At 33.9% G+C, this 13,827-nt stretch overlaps 2 protein-coding genes across 5 annotated transcripts; one reads left to right on the forward strand and one right to left on the reverse strand.

Annotated features, from left to right (window-relative positions):
• The first annotated feature begins 526 nt into the window (after positions 1-526).
• Positions 527-5,432, forward strand: LOC107481318 (uncharacterized). Of its 2 annotated transcripts, XM_016101593.3 has the most exons (19): positions 527-670; positions 1,170-1,207; positions 1,297-1,319; positions 1,506-1,612; positions 1,708-1,759; positions 1,851-1,935; positions 2,281-2,371; positions 2,703-2,741; positions 2,839-2,903; positions 2,997-3,059; positions 3,223-3,278; positions 3,363-3,436; positions 3,543-3,635; positions 3,725-3,826; positions 4,039-4,119; positions 4,231-4,319; positions 4,421-4,436; positions 4,888-4,998; positions 5,098-5,432. In XM_016101593.3, the coding sequence occupies exons 1-19, from the start codon at positions 578-580 to the stop codon at positions 5,206-5,208; spliced, it is 1,389 nt and encodes a 462-aa protein (XP_015957079.1). In that variant the 5' UTR covers positions 527-577; the 3' UTR covers positions 5,209-5,432. The 2 variants fall into 2 exon arrangements, with proteins under 2 accessions (XP_015957079.1, XP_052115163.1); XM_052259203.1 differs by lacking the exons at positions 4,421-4,436; positions 5,098-5,432 and having other exon boundaries at positions 4,231-4,367; positions 4,888-4,908.
• Positions 5,433-6,630: 1,198 nt separating this feature from the next.
• On the reverse strand, positions 6,631-12,920 carry LOC107481317 (ubiquitin-like-specific protease 1D). 3 transcript variants are annotated; one of them, XM_016101590.3, is made up of 14 exons: positions 12,380-12,920; positions 12,088-12,142; positions 11,636-11,733; positions 11,289-11,545; positions 10,782-10,830; positions 10,501-10,589; positions 10,385-10,417; positions 10,194-10,289; positions 9,480-9,582; positions 8,708-8,805; positions 8,060-8,182; positions 7,536-7,650; positions 7,321-7,428; positions 6,631-7,181 (listed from the first exon to the last, which is right to left on the reverse strand). In XM_016101590.3, exons 1-14 carry the CDS (start codon positions 12,698-12,700, stop codon positions 6,990-6,992), a joined length of 1,737 nt encoding a protein of 578 aa, XP_015957076.1. In that variant the 5' UTR covers positions 12,701-12,920; the 3' UTR covers positions 6,631-6,989. The 3 variants fall into 3 exon arrangements, with proteins under 3 accessions (XP_015957076.1, XP_020994818.1, XP_020994816.1); XM_021139159.2 differs by having other exon boundaries at positions 12,088-12,147; positions 12,380-12,509; XM_021139157.2 differs by having other exon boundaries at positions 6,990-7,181; positions 7,536-7,616.
• Positions 12,921-13,827: the final 907 nt, after the last annotated feature.

A 13,827-nucleotide genomic window follows, 5' to 3' on the forward strand; every position in this document is an offset into this window, starting at 1 on the left:
TCATAATTTTGTTACAGGATAAGAAAAGAATAATCAATATGTATTGCATTAAAACATGAAAATAACAAATAACTAACGGTATTTTACAACACTATTATTAAATAATCAATTTCAACTTAAGTTTAATAGTTGTCATGGGTTAATAATGCTATTTAACCAAATGTTTATGCTTTATGACTTTAGAGACAACTACATAGTTAATTGACCTTCTTTTGTATTTTCCAACACATAATTAACTTTTTTTTACTACATACACATAATTTTTTTTTTAATTTTAGTAAAGACTCGCATTCGATTTTATTAATTATTTTTAAGTAATAATTTCGTATAAAAATAAGCGCCTGTAACTTTTTAGCTTGAATTTTTAGCGAACCAAGGGAAAGGAAATTGATATTTTGCTCGGGGAGTTGTGGTGCACGCGCTTCAACTTGGCGGGGTTTTCACCTGATGTTGATGAACATAAAACATTGAACAATACGTAACCAGAACCCGCACTCTTTCTCTGGTTCTCCATTTCTCCCACGATTCATTCTCTTCTCTGCTTCACTCGTTGTTGTTGCTCAGCAATCAGCATTCAATGGCTGCTCCTGCAAACGACGTCGTCGCTGTTGAAAGGACATTGCTCAAGCACGTTCGCGACAACGTCCATGGCAATATTTTCCTTGAGCCGGTATGCAACAGCTTTTTTTTATACTATTTAGGGAAAAAAAATGGAACATAACTCTCATTCAAAATTTTCTCTAAATTCATTTTGCTTCGCTTGTTGCTATTTTTTTCCTCTTCGTGTTTCTGGTCACTTTTGCTTACTTATAACATTAGGTGTAGATTCTGTGGCTGTAAACTGAATAGTTTTATGTATGAATGAGATTTTTCTGTGATGGAGTATAATCCTCTAACTAAGAGAAGATTCGAAAATCCTCAGGAGTATGCGTATAGTTGTGAATTTAGGATCAACAACAATATAACATCGGTTGAAATAAGATTAAACTTAATCGAAAGTGAAAGAGAATAATAAATGAAGATTTTCACTATGAGAAAGTTGTAATAATAGTAAATTCAGAAACTGGATGGAGTATTTTTATTTTAGCCTTTTCTGGTGGTACATTTTTTCATCATTTATTGTTTCCGTTGATTTTGGTTGAACCTGAAATTCTCGTTGTTTATTGCAGATTTTCTTGAAATTTGTTGACACCGAACAATTTCAGAGGCAAGTGCGCATAGTCAAACTATATACTACTACTACTTAACTCTCTTATTTCTTTTTAACTTTTTTTTTCTTGTTTTAAATTTATGCAGACTTCGTGATTTGAAGCAACTAGGTGAGTCAACTTACTACATGTGAATGAAGTAGTCAAATAGGATTCATGAAATAACTCTATGTTTATCAAATTTAGTATATAGTTTTATGGCAGAGCATATGGATGTTGTCATAATGTGAGGAAGTCTGCACTTAGTCGATCAAAATTAAGCCCTAACTTTGAATCTTTGATTTTAATGTAATACAGGTCTAACTCATATGGTTTATCCTGGAGCTGTACACACTCGTTTTGAGCATTCACTTGGTGTTTATTGGCTTGCCGGCAAAGCTATTGACATAATAAAAAAATACCAAGTAAATATATATAAACTGCCTTGTGTTGCTATATGCTTGTTATTGGCAAGATGATATGAGATTATGTTGTTAAACAATCTTACTATGCTTTTTAGGGCCCAGAGCTTGGTATTGAACATTGCGATGTGATGGCAGTAAAGCTTGCTGGTACCTGACATCTCTGGGGAGTTATTTGTTTTGACACTTCTAATTCCGCTATTTTGTTAGTATTACTAATATGATATGATATTCTGCGTAGGATTACTGCATGATGTTGGCCATGGTCCCTTCAGCCACATGTTTGAGGGCAAGTTCCTTCCCCGGGTCTTTAATGGTGACAAATGGTAATTCTATGATGTTCTTGTTAACTCAGGTTTTCTGACTTCTCTCTGTACATTAAAGTTTCTTCACATGATTAATAGCACATGTTTCCTGCTTCTTCCAACAACATTCCTAAAAATTATATTGTCTATAACTAGAACAAAGAAACATAGCAATGTTTGTGGGACTTGCTTCACATTATCCATTAAACTGAAGATAGATATAACGGATTCTGTCATTATGACTTAGTAACTTATACATATTTTCTGGATTTGTTTATTTCTATTTAAGGAGTTAAATTCACTTTCTAGAACCTGCAACTATGTGTTGGTTGAGAATTCATCCTTTTGAATTAACATTACTTTCAGGTCCCATGAGAAAATGTCAGCGAAGATGATAGATTACATTGTTGATGAACACAATATTGATATTGATCCTGAACTCCTCAAGAAAGTGAAGGTTAGATCTTAGTGTGTGCTATCAAATGAATACACTCATACTTCTGTTTCATGTTTTTTTGAAGCAGCATTCTGTGATCGGTGAGAAAGGGCGGTTCCTATTGACATACTGCAAAATTAAGAAATTCTTGGAGTGCAATGATACTCTATTTTTGGGACCATATTAACATCATTACATTTCTGCTACTTTGTAATCTAATATGTTTTGGCTCCTTGAACTATTTTACTTGTTGAGGTTCTTATGTTTCTCTTTCTGTACATATAACACGTCTATAGTTAGAAAATTCCAGTATATAGATAAGCAGCTCTGATGCGGTTTTAAATTGTGGCAGGAAATGATCACTTCAAGCTGTGGCAGTCCTACACAAAATGTCGGTCTACCTAATTCTAATTGTCTCTCTTCTGGATGTTATTTATTTGCTCTCTACCATCTTACTACTCCTAAAATTTCCTTTTTGAATTTCTTAGGGAAAGGGAAACCAGTTCTTGTATGATATTGTGGCAAATGGTCGCAATGGAATTGATGTTGATAAGTACATACTTTTCTGCCTTTCTTCCTCGTCTTGTGTGACTGTTATTGATATGAGTGCTTTTGATAATAGTACTATAAAATTCATGATTTTCAGGTTTGACTACATTGTTCGTGATTGTCGTGCTTGTGGCCTAGGTTGCAACTTTCAGCCTGAAAGGTATATATAAGGATGAATGCTTTGAGTTTGACATGACTTCCCTTTTGTGCAGAAATGTTATTCTACTCTTGATTCCTGAACTATGCAGAAGCATCCATACCTTATCCATGTTTCTCTTTTCAAAAGGGATGATAACTGAAAACAATTTTACTGTATTATGCAGATTGATGGAGACAATGCAAGTCATTGACGATGAAATATGTTATCGTGCCAAAGATTGTTAGTACATTCTGAAAATTTTGATATCATTGTTAGGGTGGAAGTTATGGTACGTATGTTATCTCAGTTTGACATGTTGGTCAGATCTGACAATTCACAAGTTATTTGCAACGCGGGCTGATTTGCATCGAACTGTCTATACACATGCAAAAGTACAAGTGAGTGATTTCTCTAACTTCACTGATGCAAAAGCAAAAATCCAAATTATTCCGCCTTTCAACGAGAGAAAACCACTTCAGTGTTGACTGTTGTTTCCTTTATCAGGCAATAGAATTGATGGTCATAGATGCGCTGGTGAAAGCAAACCCATATCTCGATATTGCCTCCTCAATTCATCAACCATCTGAATTTTGGAAGGTCTGTAATAATTTTAAAATTTTTGGAGTTGGGATTTCGAATGTAGCAGTAGCACCATGGAAATATCTCTCTCTTGCCATATATTGCAGTTAGATGACTCGATTCTTAAAGCAATTGAGATTTCTCCTCGAGAAGAGCTCAAGGAATCCCAAGATTTGATCCGACGCATTCGCAGAAGAGATATATACCAGGTATTCTACCTGACAAATTTTCTAGCATAGATCCTTAACTCTATCTTTGTTTCTTTTTTCGTTGTCTTTTCTCCTTTACTATTATCTATTTTACAGGACATGAGAATTGAATATTTCTGTGTAGCACTGTAGTATTGCTTAGTAGATAATTATCATCATCAGCGCATAATAACGTGTTATTTAAACTATATCATCTTACTCCACTTTTGTAGTTCTGCAATGAGTTTTCGGTACCAAGGGAGAGACTTGACCACTTCAGAAACATCACACCCCAGGATATTGTTTGTTCCCAGGTTCACAAATAGTCGTTTAACTAGTTATTTGCTTATTTATTTTGGCAGAGAGGGGGTTCGTTACTTTATTATTCATGATATATATCCGTTTTTTAATTTTTGGCTTGTCAGACAAATGGCATAAATTTGAAAGAAGATGATGTTGCTGTGAGCAATGTTAAAATTGATTTGACATACGGAACCGAAAACCCTCTCGAAAGGTACTTGACAAAGAAATGGTGACATAAGTCAAAGCACTTTCTTATATGGTATGGCATTGACTAATGTTCTTCCTTTATTGTGCATGAATCTCCTGATCCAGAATTAAATTCTTCAAGGTACAGTTATTATGTTCTAGAGTTATATTTCATTTAAACTTTTGCACATTGGTGTGTGATTGGTGATTGCAAATCTTGTAGTACATGTAACAACTTAAAAAAAAGGCAAGCAAAATTAGTCTAATTTGGAAAAATTATTAGTATATATGTAATCAACATTTTGGCCAATAGGTGGTTATGGTATACCTGTAATTGCTCGATATTGTAATGGTGCAATCCAAATTTTGTAATGGCTTTGATAATCCTCATTCCTCCATGTGCTATTCGATTTGCATGTTGGCAAAGTATAATCTTGTTTCTTCATTTTGAACATTCTTCCAAGTTGTAAACCAAGCTTAGCCCACAGACATCACATTATAAAATCCAAACTACATCTTATATCATGCATATTCTAGATGTAACTTTGAGTTCGATAGTGAAGAGCATAACAGTTTTTTTGTTCATTGAGCAGGATTACGAGAGCAAAGAAAAGTTCCCAATCCCAGACTATCGCATCAGTCATTTGTTGCCAGCTTTCAACGAAGACATCATAGTGAGGGTATACAGTAAGAAGCCTGAACTGGTTAGTACCTGGTGACAAAATGAAGAAACCAAAGCAAAAATATTATACTTTCACATGTAGTTATTATTGTTGTTGTTGATGATGATGATGATGGTGTAGGTTGGTGCTGTTTCTGCTGCCTTTGAAAATTATCAGTACAAGATATTTGGAAGAAAAGCGCAAGTACACGAAACTCCTGAGAAGAAGAAACGCGGAAGATGCCATAATTAGTATGTCTAACCTATTGACCCCCCTCCCCTTCCCTCCCCCAGCTTTGAATTTGTAAATTTCTACTCACAAGTCTCTCTCAGATCAGACGATATACGTAGGTACTAGGTAGTGCTCTTAGTTAAAATGGTAACCATTTTACGTAATGAATTGTGTATATTATATGTGTAGAACTGATATTGTGAAACGATTTACATAGTGGTATAATCACATTCGTTTTTAGATATGAAAAGTAGTTATTTTTTAAAGCATGTGCTAGTGAGTAGTGAGTGATATTTGATGTTATTCATTGTGGTTTCTTATCTTATAATTTTAAAAATTCTTTTGAGTAGGTTTGAATGTTTTTATATATATAAAAAAATAGTAATAAAAAAAGAAAAAATATATCATTTATTATTATATAAGTATAAACTTTTTTTAAGACAAATAAGTACTGATAAATATATTTTTAACCAATTTAATAGCATAACAATGTTTTATTTGAATGAATAAGAATAAATAAGTCTTTAACCAATTTAAATTTAAGGATAAATCGATTCCTATCCATTTCATGTTATCACTTAACATCTAACTCAAAATGTTAACGTAATATATCAACGGAACTATGACGTTGGGTTTCACGGAATTGTTTTTGTTTTAAGGGTTACCCATTAATTTGGTATCGAAAAAATGATAAAAAAAATTCTTGAAAGATATTATCGACAAAATAATCTTCAAATGATTTTAAAATGTGACAAAAATAACTAATAAATATTATATTTTTTGTAAGTAAACAAAAAAACTTTTCTAATTAGTAAACAGTTTATCCATTTGATCCAATTTTTTGTGACAACATTTGAATAAATATCTAGAAGGTGCACAAAAAAATTTAAAAAAATTAAAACAAAATTTAATCTCTAAATTGTTTTTAATTTTTCAAAAAAAACGTTATCATTCACAATTAATTTTTTTTTTTAAAATTCACCTTAACATAAAATTACTAAATTTTAAAAATGAAAAGATTTTACTTACAAAAATTTACATTAAAATATGATCTCTAAAAGCTTTTTTAGAATATATATTTAATATAATTTTTTTACCCCATTTTTAAATTTTTCGATAACTCATTTGTCATTGAATCTTTTGAGATTTTCTTATCAAGGATGTAAACTTCAAATACTATTTTGGTATTTTCCTCTTGTTTTAATTTTGCCAAGGACCAAAGACAGTTTATGAAAGATGCCTCGTTCGGTTATACTGCAAGCACTCGAGAGCTCGCTTATCACACAACTTATAAAATATCGAGACATTAGCCAAATTAGCTCAAATTGGTGGTGTTAGTTTGCTCTTATACTCATGTACTGACACTGACAACGTTAAGGACTAAGGTGAACAAGACAAACCCGCAAGTTAAAAACGATATGGTGAAACATAACATCAAATGAGTTACCGCATCAAACTTCAATTGGAATCCTATAATATTAATCCAACTCTCAGCGATTCAAGTACAAAATAATTGGTAGATTCACCTTGGAGCCTACCTAGCAGACTATCATCTCTGTACTGACCTGTCCTACTATACATTTGGAAAGTGGAAGGAACTCTTATCCACAAGAAATGGTTAGAAACTGGATATGTGTTTTTACGCATAGTAAACTGCCGGCCACCTTTTTCCATGTACCGTGGGAAACTCGGTGATAAAAAAAAGCACCAGATAGTTGATGTCTGTACAGGTGAAGAAACAATAGCATCGATTATGTGAACTGTCGAAAGATTCTTCATCCAATTAAAATGCAAATTGTAATTCATGCGGTGGTTAGATCAGGGTCCTTGGCTGTCTCAGCACATTCAGTTGGACTTGTGCCCGAAAATGATGAAGGAGAACACTTTGGAGAATAGTTACGGTCAATTGAATTTGTAAGTTCTTCCACGAGCAGTTTACGGATTTTCACTCTCAAACTGGATGCTTCTGAAGGTTTGAACCACTGCTTGCCAAACTGCAAATTGATCAATTATTAGAGATAAGATCTTCTCTTATTTTAACTATCAAAATAAAAAATATAAAATAAATTTTTTATTTTGTGGTGGGGGTGTGTGTCAGGGTGGGGTGGGGGGAGTAAGACCAACACTAATTACCATAGCCAAATTTTTCTTTTTGAGTCTTTCTGGTGCCTCTTCAATGAAACGTTCAATAAAGTACAATACAAAAAGGCCACAATCATAATCATTCCTTTGTTGGGGAACCTGGTGCAAAAGACGTGCATAAAAAGTGGAAATAAGATTAAATCATATTATCATCCTCAAACAACTACCACAAACACGATATGCTAGATTACAGCACATAAATTTACCGTGATAACTTGCGTTTCAATTCGACGGGGAAGGCAATTCCATATCCTGTCTGCAATTGAAACATCTGATGACATATGTTCCTGATCCAAATAGTTCTTTTCTTCTATCAGAAAGCTACAAAGCATAATTTCGCTACATTAACTTCGATGTTTGAATTGTAAAAAAAGGACTAACAAAGCAAGCAAAACTAGATTGTGCGTCAACCTAGTCAAATGGCCTTCTTATCAGCCCCAGGTCCAAAAACAATAAATCAGGGAAATTGGTTACCCAGGTAGGTGGTAGTGGACTTAACTGAATTTGTCATACCCACCAAACACACTACCCAAGAGGTTTAGCTGGATCTGGCTTTCAAGTCCAGTACTTACAAGCACATAAGAAAAGTACCTACTTGTAACATAGGATGGTAGTGAAGTCACAAGATATGGAAGCTGTGATATGTTTAAGAACTAATAACCAGAGCACAAATGAACTAGATATGTCACATATATGGTATACAATAAATCAAGTGCTACTTCATCCTAACCTTTTGATGTTATCAAATAGTGATCTGCTAGAGTGAAGACTCAAAGAATCCAGATGAAGTATGATTGGCCCTGATTCATCACCTTTATCCGGGATACAAATAATGATCAAGCTCCAATGAAGACTAAATACATGAAACATTAGAAGAAAAAGAATCCAGAAATGAGAGAATGGACAAGAGAGATTAAAATATAACAATAAAAATGACCATGCTGCCAATATAAAATTGGGCATGAAGTGCATTCATAGGAGCACAGAAAACATAACTATAAAAATTTACAGTTAAATAACCCATTCTTCATTTGTTTTTTCTTACCAGTTTTTCTTCTCCCACTATTTCTTCTAATATGAAAATATTATAACGCAGAAGAGACTTAAAATATATCAAAGAAAAACTAACTACAGAGCATATCAGCCCCTTATTTTAGTCGGACAAGCCATAGTTGTAGTTTCAAGTCAATGTAAAATGAGGTGACACTATAGCCCAAGTATTAAATATATTTCTTGACCTTAGAGGGCTTTCCCTATCACAAGAATTGTATTTTCTTCCTATAATAACCTAAACAAAAGAAAGCACAAAAGAACTTCCTCGCAGTCAAGAATTTAATAACTTACAAAATGAAGTTTCACTGCTAAGGAAAAAACTTACTCCTCGTGTACTGGAATCAAAACATAGGTCTTCTGAAATATATTTACACCCTTCCACCACCTTCTGAATTTGACAAAGAATGCTGCTCTGTCACTTTGCTATATCATTTAATGGGAAAATGAATTAGAGTACATACTAAAAAATTAACACTCCAAAATGCATAAGTTGCTAGGTTAAGGCACGTGGATGCAGTTTGTCTCTTATACAGAAAAGCCTTTAGGCTTGAAATGCAGACAATACCCAAGCGACCTCCCTCACGATGAAATTTAACTGTTAATAAGAATAATAATTACACCTATTATTCACTTGTTCTCTATCATGCATTCTAACTAATGAACTATCAAATATCCCACTCAAATTTCCAGATTACTTTTCCCATAGACAACTTCACATGTCTCCTAGAAAGTATCAGTGCAAAAAAACAAAAAAAAAACATTGCAAAAGAGTCATGATACAAGTGATAAACTAATAGTTTATGCTGCCCGAGAAATAGTTCTTCGATCAGTCATTTGCACTTGTATAGTGATCAATTGAATGTTTCCTTCAAAACTATCAAGCAAAAACATATTTAATAACAGAAGTTAAACATCGTTCATACGTTATCAGCTATCAGTCAAACCAGCAGCCAGTAAAGGGCACATTATTTTTAAAATAGAACAATTAAGAATGTGATGATCTTAAACATATAAACTCTACTTTCAAATAATTAGAAAATTATTGCCATACATGCACATAAATACAGCTATGGATGTGCATAAAGATAATATACTACCTTAACCGAAACAGCCTCCTGAAGCTTCTTGTAGAAATATGTATTAAAAAAATGATACTCGGATAACGATCTATTTGCCAAAGATGCTTGTTGCTTCAAATATCTAGCAAAGTGAAAATGTCATAAGTAGAGATATTAAAAGCTAACATCATACTGCAGTATGGTTCAAGTTTTCAGCTAGAGTCATCCAAAAGGTCAAAAACAGCACATTGGTTTAGGAACCAACGCAATAGTAATGACAGGTAAAAACTCCAGTGAGAAAAACTAGTGGAGCAATCTTGAATTTCTTGGTGTTATATTTGGCTAAGCATAGCCACACACAAACAAACAAACACACACACACACACAAGGTCAAAAACAGCACATTGGTTTAGGAATCAAAGCAATAGTAATGACAGGCAGACAACTCTGTAGGAAAAACTAGTGGAGCAATATCAAATTTCTGGGTATTATATTTGGCTACACACACAGACAGACAACTGAACTTAAAGACTAAGTAGTTTCAGTAGTAAAAAGAACTATAATTTATCCTATCAAATACGCAACGATTTCGCTCTATCCATATACATCCCCACTAAATTACATCGTATGAATATAGGTTAACAAGAGAAAGAAAACACGAACTACATATTTCACTTCAAAATAACAAAGAAAAAAAAATTTAACATTAATAACCTATTTGGAAAAATGGAGGGAAAGTACAAATAAACTTACCGTATGTAAAAATTCATAATAGTTGAAGTCAAATAGCTTTCAGGAGCAAGGCAATCTATGTCTGAGTAACAAATTTCAACAGACTCGGGATCGTCACTGGGCCATCACAAAGGTAAGTTTAAAGGTCATACAAGAAAAATGTGGATCTAAACAATGATGGTTAAAGTACAAAGTTCTATCCTTTGGAGTACCTTGATGGGTAATACATCTTAGCATCTTTCGCACTGAAAAGCAACACATACAAATCAGATAAAACAACAAATTTCATAGACATATTGCTGAAGAGAAATGACTAAATATATAATACCATTCAGCAAGTTTTTTTTCTTGCTCTGTCTTCTCTAGCACATAAGGTTCATCATCATCATCATCATCATCAAGGACAATGGGCTGACCCTGTTTAAAACATGTTATATATAACATATCACAAATCAATTATTAATGAAGCTAAAGTTGTCTTTGATTATCAACATACTACTAATCAAACTGTGGGTTCTAGTATAAATCACTCTAACTGCCAAAGGTGAATGGATATATGAGACATTTTTTATATATAATATAATAATAAATAATATATTATAAATATACCTTCTTGGACCTCGAGTCATCTGATTGAATTGCCTGTCTAGTTTCCTTCCTACAAGAAAGGAAAAAATCAAATTAGAACACAACTAACAAATTCATTCATTTGAAAACTCCCAGTTAGAAACATGAATAACAAATCATATATGTAACATCTTCAGCTCAGATAGTAAACAGGTAAGAGAAAACCAGAGGATGAAAGCAAAAAACTTTTTTTTTTTTTTAAAAAAGGACAAGGAGACAGAATAATTTCAGATGAAACCGATTGCTATTCTTCATCTAGCCCAAATTTGTATTGGGCACTGACCCAAATACAGAAAGGCAGAAATCCCACACACCATTATCCTTATAATCGATAGGATGCCCCTGGGTAAATTTAACTAAAATTGGCATATACTAGAGAAAGAAATATTCAGTACAAGAGATGCAAAGGATACATGTCAAGTGAATTAACGATGGTAAAATGGCTAGGGTTTGAATGAAAAACAGTGAAGCAAGACATTCTTCTCTTACACTTCTGGAGCAAAGAATCTTGACAGGCTTTTCCCAATGTTCGCAGCAGAGATACTGGAAGCTGCTCTGGATTTTTTACCATCATTAAAAGCATCATTCTTGGAAAGGTTGGTAGCGCATTGAAATGGCTCATTTCTAGAAGATGATCTAAGCCTCCTTCCTCCTTTAGGTTCTCCCTTGTCTTTTATTGTCTCGTTATTGCAATGTCTGAAATGTGAAGTCTCTTTTCCAGATGTATCAACCACCATACAATCAGTCTGCTTAACAAATTACAGTCAAACCGGGTACTGACAAGTAAGTCAAAAAGGACAAATGGAGTATCTTGCAAATGTTGCAAAGGACCTTACATCAACTCCTTCCAATTTCTTAGAAAAACAAGATGCAAATGAGGGTTGAACTGGCACTTGAGATGAGATACTCTTCTGTCTCGAGTCACTAGACACACCTTCAAAAACATCCAGTTTCTCAGTATCCCACAAACAAGTAATTCAATCACACGTCACTGCATAGTTTTACAGATATATCACACCAAACATTAAACATCTGGTGTCCAAATTGATAATCTGATATGAAAAACTTTTACAATACCGAAGATGCTTTACTACACCTTAACCAACGAATGCAAAGCCATGACATAATGCCCCAGTAACAATGGCAAGAAAAGATTAAATTTCACTCATAGACCATTTCAACAGCCACTTTCTATTAGCAACCATATGATTAGGCTCTATGGGGTTAAGCTGATAGTTAATTAATAGGCATTGCCACAAGATTGATTCAACCAAAACAAAAACCTCACCAACATCACTTGAGCCAGTAGCATTTCTCGGTTTATCATCAGCATCAACAACTTCCTGTTCTACATAGGAAAACGAAAAATCAAACAAAATATAAGTAACTAAACTTAGAACAAAAGTCCTTCGACATCAATAAACCACATGAATTTACAGTGCAATGCTCATTTAAGCGAAAACCGAAACGATTAACGCGGGCTAATCAAAACCAACGACTCACACAACACATTAACACACATTTTTAAAAGGAAAAAACAAAAAACAAATGAATGTTTCTTTGTATATTAAGAGGCAAACCTGGACGTGTGGCGTTGTTTTCCGGCGAGCCAGCTCTTCCTCTTGTCGCTTGATGGTATCGAGAATCTTGACACCTCCATCCTTCAACATCGGGAGATGGATTCTCAAGGTTTGCTTCTTGCTCTGAATGCTTTCGATAAGCTGGTGGTCGGTGTAGTATCTAAATTCATCGTCGAGGGAGAAGGAATTGCCGGAGGCCATAGGCTTGACCACGATCTCCGGCGGCGGTGCGTCGCCGTGGCGGGGGAGAAGAGCTTTCCAGTCAAGGTCGAGACGGCGCTTCTTCTGCGAATTAGAGTTAGGTTCGCGTTGTTGGTCCATTCATTTGATCTTTTTTAACTCTCAGCGAGTTACTCAGCGAGTGGGCGAGTGAACTCAGCGAGTGAAGGGTATTTTTGGAATGAATCAGCAATCCGTAAAAAATTGGAATGAAGGAAGTAACGGCGGAGAATCCATTTTACGGTGCGGTGTGGTGGCCTGCGCTGCTATGCTAGGGTGGCACAGTTTTTCAGAGAACGATGGAACTTATTGCTAATTCACACTTTTTGTTAGGGGTAAAATATTTCAGCCGATCATTATATACTCAAATTCCTTCTCAAAACTTAGAATTGTATGTTTTCACTTTTCCGTAATAATATAACAAATAAAATCTTCTAAAAAATAATTTCTCTTTTAAAAATGAATTTAGAGTTCTTATATTCACGCGATTATTCAATTAGGCCCCTAAATTTTAAAATTACTTATATCAGTCCTCCAGATTTAAGTTTAGATACCAATATAATCTTTCGACTTTTTTCTGCAATGACTAGACAAATAGAGTGTTGAGATGGAACTCTTCTTATCACGCTGGATGATGAGTAAACGACGTTATTTACCTTTGGCGCCCAAACAAATCAGAAATGAAGAATAGTGGAGGTAAAGAAGAAGAATACTTTATTTTGGATCTCCATCGTTTCTTCTCCCTTCATATACAAAGTGATGACATTTCTGACTTGTTTGGGTGCCAAGGATAAACGACGTCATTTACTCATCATCCACCGTGGCAAGGAGGGGAGGATGCCATCTGTTTGTCTAGTCATCGCCGAAAAGAGTCGAGGGATCATATTAGTACCCGAACTTGAATCTGAAGGACCAATACATATAATTTTGAATTTCGATTATCAAAATGGGTAATCGCATAAATCTCAGACACCAAAATAAAAATTTAGCCATAAATTTGAGTATTAATACATTATATAGAAGAATTTATACGATTAGGATTAAAAAACCTTCTAATTATCTATTTGCCCACAAAAATATTACTTATTTATTATAATAACAAAAATACTCAAACAATATTAAATAAGAGGTAAATAGTAGCATAAACTTAAAGTTGGACATAGAAGAATTTCAGATTAAAAATTTTGATTTCTAACAAATTTTATATTTTAAAAATTTTTAAAAAATAA

Source organism: Arachis duranensis, chromosome 3 (genome assembly GCF_000817695.3).
Source record: "Arachis duranensis cultivar V14167 chromosome 3, aradu.V14167.gnm2.J7QH, whole genome shotgun sequence".
NCBI classification, from domain to species: domain Eukaryota; kingdom Viridiplantae; phylum Streptophyta; class Magnoliopsida; order Fabales; family Fabaceae; genus Arachis; species Arachis duranensis.

What these genes read in the sequence shown, in the direction of transcription:
- LOC107481318 (XM_016101593.3), top strand. Translation starts at nt 578, where the DNA reads ATGGCTGCTCCTGCAAACGACGTCGTCGCTGTTGAAAGGACATTGCTC. An exon ending in GACACCGAACAATTTCAGAG is followed by an intron (nt 1,208 to 1,296) that starts GCAAGTGCGCAT and finishes AAATTTATGCAG; the next exon opens with ACTTCGTGATTTGAAGCAAC. An exon ending in GTCTTTAATGGTGACAAATG is followed by an intron (nt 1,936 to 2,280) that starts GTAATTCTATGA and finishes CATTACTTTCAG; the next exon opens with GTCCCATGAGAAAATGTCAG.
- LOC107481317 (XM_016101590.3), bottom strand. Translation starts at nt 12,700, where the DNA reads ATGGACCAACAACGCGAACCTAACTCTAATTCGCAGAAGAAGCGCCGT. An exon ending in TTGATTCCAGTACACGAGGA is followed by an intron (nt 8,183 to 8,707) that starts GTAAGTTTTTTC and finishes TCATGTATTTAG; the next exon opens with TCTTCATTGGAGCTTGATCA. An exon ending in AAAAGAAAAATTTGGCTATG is followed by an intron (nt 7,182 to 7,320) that starts GTAATTAGTGTT and finishes ATCAATTTGCAG; the next exon opens with TTTGGCAAGCAGTGGTTCAA.